This window comes from Stylophora pistillata, chromosome 1 (genome assembly GCF_964205215.1).
Source record: "Stylophora pistillata chromosome 1, jaStyPist1.2, whole genome shotgun sequence".
NCBI lineage: Eukaryota > Metazoa > Cnidaria > Anthozoa > Scleractinia > Pocilloporidae > Stylophora > Stylophora pistillata.
The window spans coordinates 35,845,517-35,859,985 of record NC_142519.1 but is presented as its reverse complement, the minus strand read 5'-3'; the positions used below and the strand labels follow the sequence as shown (position 1 = coordinate 35,859,985).

The 14,469-nt window shown below is 38.3% G+C and overlaps 1 protein-coding gene across 1 annotated transcript; it reads right to left on the bottom strand.

Annotated features, from left to right (window-relative positions):
- Nucleotides 1–582: 582 nt before the first annotated feature.
- On the bottom strand, nt 583–10,715 carry LOC111332545 (cilia- and flagella-associated protein 58). The gene is made up of 18 exons (XM_022937902.2): nt 10,566–10,715; nt 10,351–10,434; nt 10,014–10,229; nt 9,041–9,189; nt 8,619–8,691; nt 8,339–8,422; nt 7,693–7,887; nt 6,158–6,455; nt 5,513–5,595; nt 5,305–5,397; nt 4,851–5,048; nt 4,076–4,426; nt 3,812–3,917; nt 3,417–3,534; nt 3,176–3,287; nt 2,739–2,816; nt 1,875–2,155; nt 583–1,028 (listed from the first exon to the last, which is right to left on the bottom strand). Exons 1-18 carry the CDS (start codon nt 10,569–10,571, stop codon nt 908–910), a joined length of 2,646 nt encoding a protein of 881 aa, XP_022793637.2. The 5' UTR covers nt 10,572–10,715; the 3' UTR covers nt 583–907.
- Nucleotides 10,716–14,469: the final 3,754 nt, after the last annotated feature.

Sequence of the window (14,469 nt, the reverse complement as noted above, 5' to 3'; positions counted from 1 at the left end):
TTCGAATATGCGTAGAGTTTTGACCGCTGTCTTGACCCTTGATCGCTCGCCGTCTGGAATCTTGCGGGCTTCCCACTCGCAACGCAGCGCTGATGACGATCTTCCCGTAGGATGTGTCTTACACAGCGCCATAAAGAACAGACTTGAATATACATGACAACGCATATGTTCAATCATGTTTGAAAAGATCACTTGTTGCAAAACTACTATTCGCTTTGTTTGCCTCGTCATTTGATATAGGCGTCTGCTTAACCAGGAAGAGGGAGTATCCCTGTATTATTGACTAGCGAAGCCAACACTCACACCCCCATACTGACTCTTAACTTCGGGATTTCGTGGCTTTTCCATATCGCTAACGCTACTTTCGAGTTAAGAAAAAGTTTCCCCTTGGGGGGAGAGGATAAGGTTTCGTCACGGACTGTAAAGAGGTCCTCAGGTAATGAGAAAGAAGGAACTGGTTGTAATGAACATTTCACATTTGCTAAAATGCAATTCTGAAGTGTTCTCGTCGGTTCGGAAAACTATGTTCAGTTGAAAAGAGGAAGAAGAAGAAGAGAAAGAGAGAAGATTAAAAAAAAAGAGTCGCACAAAGACTTTTATTAAATGTATTCACCCAAACTATATTTGTACTTTTTTAAATACATGAAATAGAAAAAAAAGGAAAAAAATTAAAACATAGCAAACACAATCTGCGCATAACCTGAATCAGTGTTCTTAAAAGTGACCCGGCAGTTTTTCGTTTTATGTTCTCAAACAAATGTATCATATATACAAAGATGTGTTCAAGACACCAGTTGTGTGCTGCACTCGATCTGCGAGCTTTACATATAAATTTTTACATTTTCAAAACGTTATGTACAACTCAATAAGATCTATTCGCACCATTTAAAAATTAACTGTTGACTGTTTACGCCACGGCCTTTGCAGGCGGCTTCAGATTAAAACCTCCACCAGTGAACCTTGCTCCATCTGTTCTTTGTGAAGAGAAAGCGGGTCCAGTGGCCTGTTGGTAAGCTCTGTCTCTTTCCCTGAAAGAACAACATGACACTGCGTTAAATTTAATGCAAGGCACGAGTTAGCAAGCTTGCCCGAAGGCTCCCATCAGCGTTACGATACAAGCGGTAAAGCCCCCGTGATTCAAGCCAGAAAGCGAGGCGAGCATGCGAGACGTCTGTAAAAGGTTTTCGAACGTCTCACACGCGCGCATCCCTCGCTGCCTCTAAACCTACGGGTTCACCGCTCATCTACCAGTGCCAATGAGAGCCTGCACGCAGGCCACGTGGGTAACCCGAACTTGTCCTTAATTTCCTGCTCCCTCTCGGTCTCTTTACGGGTTTCTTTCTAATAACAACAATTTTCAACGAATCAGACCACACCCTAATTGTCGAGCCGTAAAGAAAGGAGTACGGATATTAATACAGGAGCTCTCTACAACCATAGCCATGTGATTGTTCGCGCCTCCTTCTCAAACTAAACATCACCAAGTGATCGTTCACGTTTTCCCCGCGCTTCAGACAGTGCGCTTGTTTTTGCCTTCTGTTCCAAGCGGCTCCTTGTGATAACTGTTGTTGCTCTAATGTGTCATTGTCGCCACTATGGTTCTCGTTTAATCCCTTACACCCTAACATCAGTATGCACATTCTCCCTACTATTTTTGCCTACATTTCCTACGGTGTCGTCAAGGAGAATTTGTTAAACAATCAACGGCTTCTTTAGTTGGCGACCATTTCCTTTATTCTCGTGACCACTGTGTGATTCAGGGGTGATATTGTGAGGAAAAATTCGATGCTAATGACTCTTGGAAGTTCAAGGGTTAACGAGACTCGAGTCGGTTGAAACACGCTGTAACAGTCAAATAACAAATGCGATTTTACCTGGCTTGTTGTTCTTTTCTCTTCTGCATGTAAAACTTTTTCTTGACTTCCTGTAGTTCTTTAGCTAGTCTTTCGATCTCGTACTTATATTCCTTCACTTGTGCTTCGTACATATTCAGTTCAGATGACATTCCTTTCATCTGCTTTGTTTTTTCTTTGAGTGTTTGTTGGTAAATACTGAGTTGTTCAGCCACTTCCGGTCCGGGCTGGCGAGCGAGGATTTGTTTAAGTTCCATGTACAACTTCTCTTTTTCTTGGATAAGGAGTTCTTTTTCCACCACCTGAAAATATTTTGCAAGTATTTTAGAACCACGTAAAAGCTTAGTCTTTGGAGATAACCAATCCCGCAGTGAAATATAGAGACGAAAGGCTCTCGTTTTGGTGAATTGCAAAATACAATGAATTCATAAGAAATCGATGATTGTATTCACCGAGGTCCAGGGAGAGAGTGAGTTGCATTTTGCATCAATTCTGTACGTGTGCTTGAATCTTTTTGTCTCCAACTTCGAAGGAAATTTTATTTCGAGTTTAAGAGGCAGTTAATATTGGCTTGCTTTATTTTCATGCTGATATTGATCTAAAAATAAAAATAGAAAATCACTTGCGCCAGCCTTTGAATTTAGAAGTGGAATAAATCCAATAGTGAGAAGAAAACACGCGCTTTTGCACACCTCAAACAGTTAACTGGTTTACCCTCTCTGCTCCTTGCGATACTTGCCTTTGTTCTCATTAGGCTACAACTTTTTTTGTTGTAGTTGCTCGCTGTATCGAAAAACGCTATCTGATGTTATAGAGAAAGTCCGTTTAACGTTCACGGCATGCATCAGGACGCACGCGCAACAGAACAACATGACACTGACTGACCTCTTCAGTTTTCTGTATAAGTCGTCTTTGTAGAGTTTGAATCTTTTGAATCATTTCGTACGTGCTTGGGTCACTTCCCTGTGGAAACAAAGGTAAATGTTCAATATCTTGTTTTCAAATGTAACTTAATTCAACAGTAAAGCAATTTTCAATTAAGCGTCGAAAGTAATCCGGGAATGCATCGATTTTGATATACTTCGCTGCGATTGGTTAAAAAAAAAAAAAAACTCGCGCTACTCTCTTAACCAATCGGGGCAAAGCTAAAACCACTTACGACTTGGTCGCCGGCGTTTTCCCGCGCTTTCGGCAGTTTAGATGTTTTTACTTTGAGTTCTCTTTGGCTCTGCAGGTATGTTCCTTTCTCTGATTGGCTGTTGTACTTACTATGGTTTTGGTTTTACGACAATCGATCGAAAAGCCCTCTATTTCTAAATTACCTCCAGTTTTCTCCATCTGTGAATGTTCATCGGGTTTTCGAGTTCTTCTTCCAAAGCCTTACATCGGGTTCGCTCTCTGAGAAGCTCGCGCTGAGTATGATACACCTCACGCCTAAACGAAATGAAAAGCATACAAACATCAAGTTCTATCCGGAAGTTTCTGTAAACACCTCACAATTCTCACTCAACAGTGTTTTTTTTTATTTTTATTATTTTCTGATAAAAGGAAAAAGAGTCTCACCTCAAATCTTCTACGTTTGCTACACTCTTTGTGAGGATGTTTTTCTCGCGGCGAAGTTTCTTAATTTCAAGTTTTAACAATCGGATGTCTTCTAACCTCTGGCGGTATTGAATTTCGCCTGTGTAAAACAATACAACACATCACCTGGTGTTAGTTAATGTGGGGCAAAGCTGAAGTAAACAATGGAAACATTAAAACTGTTTGCAGATCAACAAAGTGGAACAAAAAACTTACTACTAGCCTGGATTAACTTTATCACTCTTAAATAGAACACCTCAACCAGAAGGTTAACCACAAAGGAGAAGTGACATCGAGTTCTCCGTGGTTTCAGATACTATTGAAGTATAAGGGAAGTAAAATACTTAAGTATTTATGGACAACGAAGTAAGCCTCACCTTTGTTAAGGGTAGACTGTTGTATTTTAATCTTTTCGTACAATAGAGCCAGTTCGTCGTTTCGTCTAACCAATTGTGTTCCCAAAATGTCTCTCTCGCTTATCACCTTAAATAAGAAATAAAGATTTTAAACAATTAGGTAAATTGGTTTTTAAAATTAAAAACAAAAACAAAAACAAAGACATAGTAAAAAAATTCATTGTGTCCATTATAACCAGAGACTCACAAATGAGTCACCTAATGTTACCCGTGTATGAGCCCCACCTGATCAAGTTCCTTCTTCTGCCGGAGCCTTTCAGCATCAGCTTCAGATATAATCTTGAGTAGCTTCCTCTCTTCCACCTCCTGCTGTTCGATGTAAGCCTTGGATTCTGCAGCTTGCTGTTTCATCCTCTGCAACTCAGCCTTGAGTGCATCCTTCTCTTTCTCGACCCTCTGATGCTCCAGATGTTCTTTGACCAGCGCTGCCTCTTTAGCCATAATCTCTTCCTTCAGTTGGTCGATCTGATGGTTCATGATCTTCAGTTTGCGTTTCATCTCTGTGATCTCATCCTGAGACTCGATCAGATTTTTGCTGTACAAGTTACGATCACTGCGGACGGCCTCGTAGAGATTCTGCCAAAGAGAAATAGTTTGAATTTGTGATGTTTTAGCACTACCAATCCCAATGCAACCTTACAACGCATCATTCCCAACTAGCTTTCCCTTCATTTCTTTAGTCTAATCAGAGATTATACATGACCGAGCGCACCCTTAAACAATTCCTTACACCAAACAATAACACCCTCAACCCGTATTGATCACCACTTTACCGCTCTCCCAAAAATCTGCTAGTATCTGTGCTTTATCGTTAAGTTCAGTAATTCAGTAGAACAAAAAACAATTACAATTGATTTTTTGTTCTGCAGAACGCAACGTCCTTAAAAACAAGTAAGATTTCGAGATCATAGTTTCGCGTCACTTCTTTGTGATCAAAAATTAGTTGTTAACTTTAATTAAATTCAGTCTTCCTTCAAAACTATGTGTTCCGCAAACATACCTGTTGCTGTTTCAATTTCGTTTCAGCCTCGGCGATTTTCTTTTTGTAATCGAAGATCTGCATCTCTCGGACTTTGACATCCTCCATGTGTTGAAGAACCTTCTGAGTCAGCTCGCTTGCTTCATTAATGTACCGATCTCTCTCTTTCTCCAATTGATAGATTATCTTGCGCTGTTTCTGGGCTTCATCTTTGTAGTTCTAGGACAACAAAGAAAATAACTTAAAGGTTAAAACAGCATTCATGTCCTATGGTCAAAGCGCACGTAAAAAAGTGCGGTATTTCTATTTTACAAGTTAATTTTCTGGAACAAAAATCAAAGAAACAGTAGTTTATAATAACATGGCGCAAGTCATTTGTAATCAAAGCTTACTTGAGTATTTTACTGAATCTAAAAATTCACAGCCTCCTCAAAATAATACAAAAGCGGATTATTTTTTTTTGCAAAGTTCTCACTTGAATTTCTTGCTCCAAGTTTTTCTTTGTTTGCTCGTGTAACCGGACAAGACCAAGTTGCTTCTGAGTCGCACCAGCCGCTTTAAGTAGATTCTGAAAAAGATTTTAAAAAGTTAACCAAATATAAGAAATAACATCCCTATCTGAACATCAAAGGCGATTCGAAATCATAAACTCCCATTCAAAGTACAATTTAAGGGTGAAGTACCTTGTTAAGGATATCCCTTTCACGGACAAGATCATCGATGGCTTTTTTATCTGCTTCAGCTTGTTTCTTGCTCGATTCAAGTTCTGATTAAGGTAAAAGAATAGAATCGTTTATAGAGTACAAAGGTGAAATCTAATTTAAGTGATGTTAAGAATGTTTAACAATCATAATTATCATAACTTTTAATCAAACAAATTTAACATTTAAAAATAAATTTGATCAGATTCCACTACCCTCTAAAATGTGCCCCACTATCAAAGGTGTACAGCTTCTTTACCCAGTTGGTAGAAGTGCCCAGCTAGTTTGAATCCACCCAAAGCCTGAACTCTTTTCGGGCTTCTTTTTTGCAATTGCTGATATTACACCTCACCTGTCAGAGGATCATTATTGCTTTATTTGATTTACTTAATACTGAATATAAAACAGAGACAACTTATTTGACAAGATAGTACTTGGAAAAGCTGCAATTTGATGTTGACTGTCAATTTTTGTTAGTCCCTCAAACCACAGAAAAATTAGGTGTAAGGTGACTTCGTTTGACAAGGCCTACTCTAAAACTAAGGAAAAGTGAAAGCCAATTACGTATTCAATCTGTTTAGTTTCAAAAACCAGAAACTCTTTGCTTCATGTCGTCATTCCTCTTACCTTTTTCCAAGCCTGCAATCTGTCCCTTCAGAGTTTCTTTCTGCTGCTCAACCTCCATTTTCTGATCCTCAATGGTTCTCAGCTTCCTCTGGATGGCTTCTCTCATTTTTGTCAGACGCACTGTGTCCTGTTTCAGCCCATTAATCTCGTCTTCTTTTGCCTTCAACTCAGCAGCTTTTTGTGTGTTTTCTGTGGCCAGCTGATCACAGGTAAGAAGTTGTTGATCATAATCTTGCTGCACCTTGGTAAGCCGAGCATTCAACAAATCTGTATCCTTTGTGGCTTTTTCATTCAGTATCTAAAAGAAACAAAATATTATCAGCAACTAATACATATGTTTTAAGTAAAATCATATGAACCCTGTATTCCCTGAGAGTGACAAGCATCTATGGCTAATGCTTCCTTGCAGCATCACCCCTCAATCCTCACTCAAGCATCTATGGCTAATCTTTCCTTGCAGCATCACCCCTCAATCCTCAATCAAGCATCTATGGCAAATGTTTCCTTGCAGCCTCACCCCTCAATCAAGCATCTATGGCTAATGTTTCCTTGCAGCATCACCCCTCAATCCTCAATCAAGCATCTATGGCTAATGTTTCCTTGCAGCATCACCCCTCAATCCTCAATCAAGCATCTATGGCAAATGTTTCCTTGCAGCCTCACCCCTCAATCAAGCATCTACGGCTAATGTTTCCTTGCAGCATCACACCCCTCAATCCTCAATCACACATTTGAAGTCACCAGAATAAAAGAAATGATCAGCAACTCAAGAAGCTATTGATTGCTAAACAGATTTTCCATGCACACTTTTTTCTACAAAGGTGCAAAAAGTTTCAATTATAGTTCTTAGAATTTATAACTGTTTAAATCTTGAAGTTCATTTTAATGTAACTTTTTCATATCAAAAATTTTTCATAATGCTTAGAATTTATAACTGTTCAAACCTTCTTTTTAAATAAATGCTACTATTTCATTTTATTGTAATCTGTTTTTATCCATATTTCTTTTTTTTTTTTACAGGACCTGCATTGAAAGCAGTTTTTTTATAATCAAAACTAATGCAGCAGTCCTGTAGAAATGTGTTTAAACCATTACCATTATTGTTATTTTTATTATTATTGTCAGCACCTTTGGAAATGTTAATAGAACAGTATGGAGAATATGCATACTGACATTAGTTGTAGAGGATTAAGCCTCATCGAAGTCAGCTAGCTTTTACAACCATTGCCTTTCCAAGAGAAACCTATATGTATAATTATGTACCTTTATGCTTAAATTTCAACATGAAAGTTTTATTACAAATACAAATTGAGAAAATAGTAATTAATAACAAACACAGGGCCCAACACTAACTTTTCAACTTAGTAGCCAAGTGGCTAGGGAAAACTTAGATGTTATGACAATTTCAGTTTGTTTTACTGGCCAAACTGGCTAGTGGAAATCAAAAGCCCCTGGCCAAAACTGAATTTCTACAAGTCTGTGCCTAGCTGGCTACCATTAGTGTCCAGCCCTGAAATAACAAATAACAAATTTACCCTCTGTTCCTTGAGTTGCTGTTCAAGCTTTGTGATGTCTTCTTGTGCACGTTGAAGATTTCCTGATTTTGTTTTTAGCTCAGCATTTCTAGTTTCTAAATCACTCTTTGCTTGTTTTAACTCCTTCTCAATTTTCTCCTTTTTCCTAGCTTCTCTCTGGGCTTCATTGCTTCGGACTTGAATATCTTCCTTGAGCTGAAGAGTAAACAACAATAACACATACTTTAGGTTTATTGCATAAGCGAATACAGAAACCTGTCTTTCATTGATCTAAAAATCTGATGGATCCTGTGGTAGATGTCAGGCTTACCAACTTCTCCTTCACACAAAAATAATCCCTGTTGCTTGGAAAATCAAAATTATTTTGTAAATCTGTGAAGTTTTATGAGAATTTGAGGCGGATATTCACGGATGAAATTTATAACTTGGGATCCATGTTTGAAAACTTCTACAAAGAAATGAAACAAGGTCCAAAACTTTGAATTGATTTTGAAACTGATTTTCTGAAACTTTGCACATCTACTAGTCAGACCAAACATGATCAACTTGTGTATGACCATGGTTTACAAATGAATGTGTTTTTGAAAAATCAAAATACAGAAAATCGATGGCTCATAGAGTTCATTGTTTTAATTAATAAACTCACCTCTGCAATCTTCATCTCAGCCTCTTCTCTGTCCTGTTCTGCTTTCTGTTGTTTGGTAGTTGCACCTGACAATTCCTCTCTCAACTGCATAGGAAGAAAAAAGCCAGGATTAATAAGGGTCCTTAAAGCAATTGTGCGGTTTTTAAATGGTGCAAGGCTGCTGCCTCTATCTCCTTCTTCACCCTGGATGGAGTTAGAGTGGCATCTTTTGACTGTCTCTAGATTAGAATGCGATAGAGAAGGAAAAATTGAACTGGGGAAAACATAAAAAACTCCTTACCTTGGCAATTTCAGAGAGCTTTTCATCCCTTTCTTTTGTCAACTCATCCTTGATTTTGAGCAGCTCATTGACACTATGAGAGAATGAACCATGTATTTGAGTTATTTGAATCAAATCACTGACTCTGACTATGTCGTATAATTGTAAATCAGTAATTATGGGTCAAATAAATTGAATTCTATCTAAGTGTTTCAAATTCAATCACAGTTAATGAACCTGTGAACTCAATGCTACAAGAGCTAGTAAGATTTTCTAAATAAGTCCTATGAAGCCACATGATGCAAGCATACTAAATCTGGGCAAAAGACCTTTTGACCTCCTGATTTGTCTGTTTTGTTTGTTTGTTTGTTTGTTTTTTTCTCATTACTTATTTGGTAAACAATGTACTGTAACCATGAGGAGATTTTATATGTTAATTGTACCTATGATCCTGACCCATGGTCAAGCCAGCTCCTTGTTCTACCAGTTTGCTGAGATTTGCTATTTCAAGTTTCAGAGACTGGATTGTCTCCCTTGCCCTTTGTTCTTTATCATGAGCTGCATCCACCATTTTCCATGCCTTCTCAATTTCCTAAATAAATGGCAATAATAACAAAAGACAAAACAAATTTAACACAACATTACAAACTGACAAACCAATCCCTTATAGTTCCAAGCAATTGTGTCTTTTGAGCAAAAATGTGAGTTTAAAAAAAAAAGTGACTAATGTATGCTACTCAGCTATTTACTTGAAAAATACATGCTAAAATAAGTGCTGGTTTTCACAAATGAGATATTCAGAGTCTGATATCTCAATCATAGTTAAAAAAAACATGGTTTAAAAAAACATGGTTTAAAGATGTTTTGTCCAACACAGTTTGAAATTGTTTTCTTGAGAGAAGCTACTTAAACTGAATGTGCATGAAGATTTCAACCAAAAGTGTTTCTGCATGTTGTAACATTCGGTTTGTTCTAACAAAATAAAGTTGGAAAGATTTTTCTATATTTTGGGGTGTTTTTATTACAACATTTATTCCATTTGAGCTTGTTGAATGTGAGATGATTAATAAGCTACTCAGCCCTTTGGGCCGAGTTGGCTACCTATCATCTCATTTTGTGGAATAATTAATAAAACACACCTTTGACTGGTTCTTATTCATGATCTACTGGCAAACAGACGCATAGCTGACATCACTATCAACAACGTTTTGCTTTTTTAACGCATAAAACAAAAAAAACAAATAGATTCCATGTTACCGTGGGTCTATACAGCTGTAAGTAAAAGAAAAACCCAGAGTGCTCCAATATATGATACTCTGCCAGAGAGACTTGTGAAAAGTATCAGCGGTTTCATGATCTTTTAACCGCTTGCTGCATTTTATTTTCTTACTTCCTATATAATTCAAGCATGTTTACCTTCTTGAGCGAAGCGATTGTGGTCTGATCTTCCTGAGAGAGCTTCAAAGCAGTTTGAACTTTGGAGGCGTTCGCCACAATCTCTGCATTCAACTCCCGACATTTTTGCATCAAACGCTTCTCACTTTCATGGGACTTTTTTAACGCTCTATGCAACTTTTCGTACTCTACACGGAACTTTTCAAGACTTTTGTCTCCCATGAGTTCACCGAGAACCTACAAACGTGAGATAAGACAATTTATCACATATTATACTTTACTTGAATTGTAGAACTGCCGAAATAAAAACTTCACATTGTATCAGGGACACAAAGATCGTGTTTTTCTGTCTCGATACCTCCTGAAAATCTCTTTCAAGAGCTTCAAAGGCATTTTCCTCTATGGCTGGCTTTTCTTTGAGATCTTGAGATTTTTTGTCCGTCTGAAAAAGTACACACCGATAAAAGAGTAAATTTATGAAACTGGTCAATAACATGAAATAGAATCGTAAAATTCAACTGTTAATGAGGTTGCATATGGAAATACACCCATTAAAACAACTAGTTATATTACCTCCATGTCTCCTTGATGCGTTCACGGACTGTAAGTCCGATCGTGAGCTGTAACTTCGAGGTTTTGTTGCTTCTCCTGACCGTTCGACGTTTCTTTAGCCAAAATGGCGGACAACGTTTGGTGCGTTGTTTCTATGGTTACAAAGTACTTTCTTCAATTCGTGTCCAGTTCTACTCACCATAAGCCATAAGAAATAGGCCCGCTGAGCATACGGAGGAAATGGGTTAGTCCTTAAGAGAGGATATTCATAGTGTCAAGCGTTTTACGAGTAAAAAGTGGCTTGTAGTTTCTAGACAAAAACAAAGATGGTGATTTAGTGTTTGCATGCTAGAAGCAAGTAGACGAGCAAAAACATACATTTTTCATTGTTAATCTTACGTTTTCTTGCTTCTGTTATTCATAAGTTAGGTTAAAACCCATAAAGAAATGATTTATGCTGAGGCCTGAGAATGGTAATAATGGTAATAGGACCAAGTGGAGTCCAATGCAGTCTGTAATCATATGAATGATTACAAAATCTTGTCAATAACGAGTGTAATCACAGACTGAATTAGATGATACGAAGTCCTGTCTCCAATTAATAATAAGCATTACAATTTCCGAAGAAAAATTAAAATAAAATAAATATCTATTTGTGGAAATATCTCAAGTGGCTAATAGAGACGCAACCCGCCCTGCCCCCGAAATGAGGGAAAAGCCTTGGGACTTCCCCAGCTTTGTGGGATAAGTTATTGTTGCTATAGTTATTGTAATCCGTTTTGTGATTGGTGGATTTAGCTGTGTACACTATGATAGGCTGTTTGTTTTAACTGTCTGATTAAAGGTGTCCGGTTACAGCCAACTGCCCGACTACACCGTCCGATGTGAAAATACCGCAGCTAATGCGCCAATTTACATCTGAGGAAATTGCAACGGTTATGATTAAGCCCAAAATTAATACATCAAGCATGAATTTTACAGAAAGGCAATCTGAAGCGAGATTTGAAGTTTTCCCTATTGAATTTCGTGACGCGTCAAGCTCTGTTAACAGTACACAAGATACATATTTTTTTCTAAAATTCGTGCGTGGAATGAGATCAGGCCTCCTTTTGCTACCATCCGTGCTGTCTGGGACTTATATCATTTGAGGTAACACTTACGAGCGATAATCCGTAAATGTCGGACAGGCAGATTAGATCAGAGACAAGACGGAGGATTACAAAAAGAGGTGGTATCGAAAAATAAAAAAAAATCAGGAAAATGAGACTAGTTGGAAAGATGAATTGCTGAAGGAACGACTGACTCCTCTTGATTAGCCAATCCACAATCAAGTTCTTTTCAAAAGGCTTCTTAAGAGATTACTTGTGGCCGTTTTCATAGCTATCGAACCTCAGATATTTTCAACTCAGATATACCTAAAAATAACCGATTTGAGTGGGATAAACCTCCTAGAGCGGGGGGGGGGGGGACTTTTAAAAAAATATTTTTGCACTTAACAGTTGATTTTCTCGCAGGGCTTTCACTTGTGACAAAGATCGTGTCATCTCGATCATTATGATAAACCAAATGCTGCTCAAATCTCACGAACTTCGGAGATTCTATCTGAAATGGCAAAAAATCCCATTCATTCTGAAACAACAAAAATGCCTCTCTTGTGCCATTGTGCTTTCCAAATACCATTGCTCTAAGTGAAAAATTTTTTTTATATCGAATTTCGGTGGAAAATACCTCTCCTGGGGGCTCAATGTCTTCCATCATACATCTTCAAGTTGAACCTATCATTCATCAGCAGATTATCTGAAAACAGACACTTTTTTTTCTCGAAAAAGAATTTGGGGCAACAAGTTTCGGCATGTCTAATCATTGAAGAAGCAAACAGTCAAGATCTGCTCTGATTCAACCTTGTGTCGAGAGTGAAAAATCAAAACAAACCAGAAACAAAATAAAATATCGAAAACAACATGTTTTCCAGCCTTGGGCTACATTTGACAGTTGAATAAAGTAAAAGTTTCTAAAGAAACTGTGGTGCTGCGTCGGTGGGGGTAACAAAGTAATTTGGTTATATCAATTTAGTTGAAATTGTAAATTGGCCACCGAAACTCCTCTATTCGCTCTGATGAAGGGCTAACGCTCGAAACGTCAGCTTTTTTAATTCGTTACGGTGGCCAATTTACAATTTCAACTTAGTTGATATAACCAAATTACATTTGACAGTGATGGCTCCATTTCTATGGCGTATGGCTCTTACAACCTCCACACTTAATGATGAAAAAAACATCCAAGAGAAAATAAACAGTTTTAAATCTCTTGAAACAACTTAACAGCTGTTTCGTAGACTACGAGCAGTCCCTCTCTCCTGGCGAAGTCCGTTGTGCGAATAAAAAAACAAACAATCAATAGTTGATGGTAACAAGTCGCACGGAACTCTGGAAGTGAGGCGACCGAAAAGTAACTTCGAGCACCTCACAGTCAGAGTTCTCGCCAGGCGTGCTTACATCAATTTACATTATTTTTTTACCACTGATTTTTTTCACCGCGCTGGAAAGCGTTTTTAGAAGAGATCACTTTCACTCTTAATTTAATTTAATTTATTCCATTTTCACTGCATTAATTGCAGTGAGGAAGGACTAGAAGGGAACATACCGTAACCATTCGAGCTAGTCCACCTTCCCACCCATCCCACCCCAGGGGAGAACATCCATCACACAGTAATCTCGTATGTGGGAAATTAACGTCTCCTACCCCAACCCTGCAGGAGACGGGACCTCCATTTACTCGTCCCTGTCCGAGAAGACTAGTATATCTAACTATTTCTTGATGTTATAGAAAGGTAGCAAATTCTTCTCAATTATTTTAAGACCTTGAGTGTTGGTCCGGCCAGGGCTCGAACCCTCGACCTCCCGCACAACAGTCCAGCGCACCATCCATTGGGCTAACTCTTCTCCAAGAATAACTTCGCGAGCACAAGCCTGCCACGAGATCGACCTTGAATTTTCTTGGACGCATTCAGTATTACATTTTACCACCTCATCTGGAATTCATGCATAAAGATTACAAAATTATTACATAACGTCGCGTTTGGAAACGATATCGCACAGCAGTAATTCTAAACAAAGAATTTTGAATACTTTTGAGTCGCAAGGAAATAAGGAAGACTAGAAGGAAATAGAGGACTGTTGTCTAAAGAGTGTAAGGAAAGATATGCAGTAACTGTGTAAGTAAAGCCATTATAAAGAGCATAGCTATACCAAGTCTGCTCCATAAACCAAACAACCAAACATGAACACGGTGCTTTCCGTGACTTTCTGTAGGTAAAAGGCAGGATATTCCCTTCATAATCTCATAGTTTGTTAAAATCGAGAGAAGTTAATTGAGAATATTTAGGCGATGTATGACAATTAATGTTTCATGTGATTGATCACCTGATATGACTCAACATATCTTTGAAGTCTTGAAAACGCATTCGTTGTAGGGGCCAGACATTTTTTATAGGCTAGGGAGCAGGGGGGGGGGGGGGGTTAGAATGCTGTGTCTCATTCAAAGCTATAACGACACACTTCACTTTTTAAATTCGCTGAAAGAAACCGTTGATCGGAGTTCACGGGAATGGCTGTTCCACAACCAGTAGCACCTCTATAGGAAAAACTTATCTTCAAATAGTTAACGTTGATGCGGGAATGCGGAACAGCTAATTCATTCTTAGACTTACTCAGTCGTTACGAAGTAATAATTTCGGGATACAAATCGAGATTGTTGGTATTCAGGGGTCAATCCATGTAAAGTTTTTTACGTAATAACAGAGGCGGCTAGTGGAGTTTGATGCTTACGTTTTTTTCCAGCCGAGGGATGATCAGTCATGGGGGAGGGGGGGGGGGGGAGAGGAAATTATAAGAATATTATAATGTCATTTTTAGAGATCTGGTGA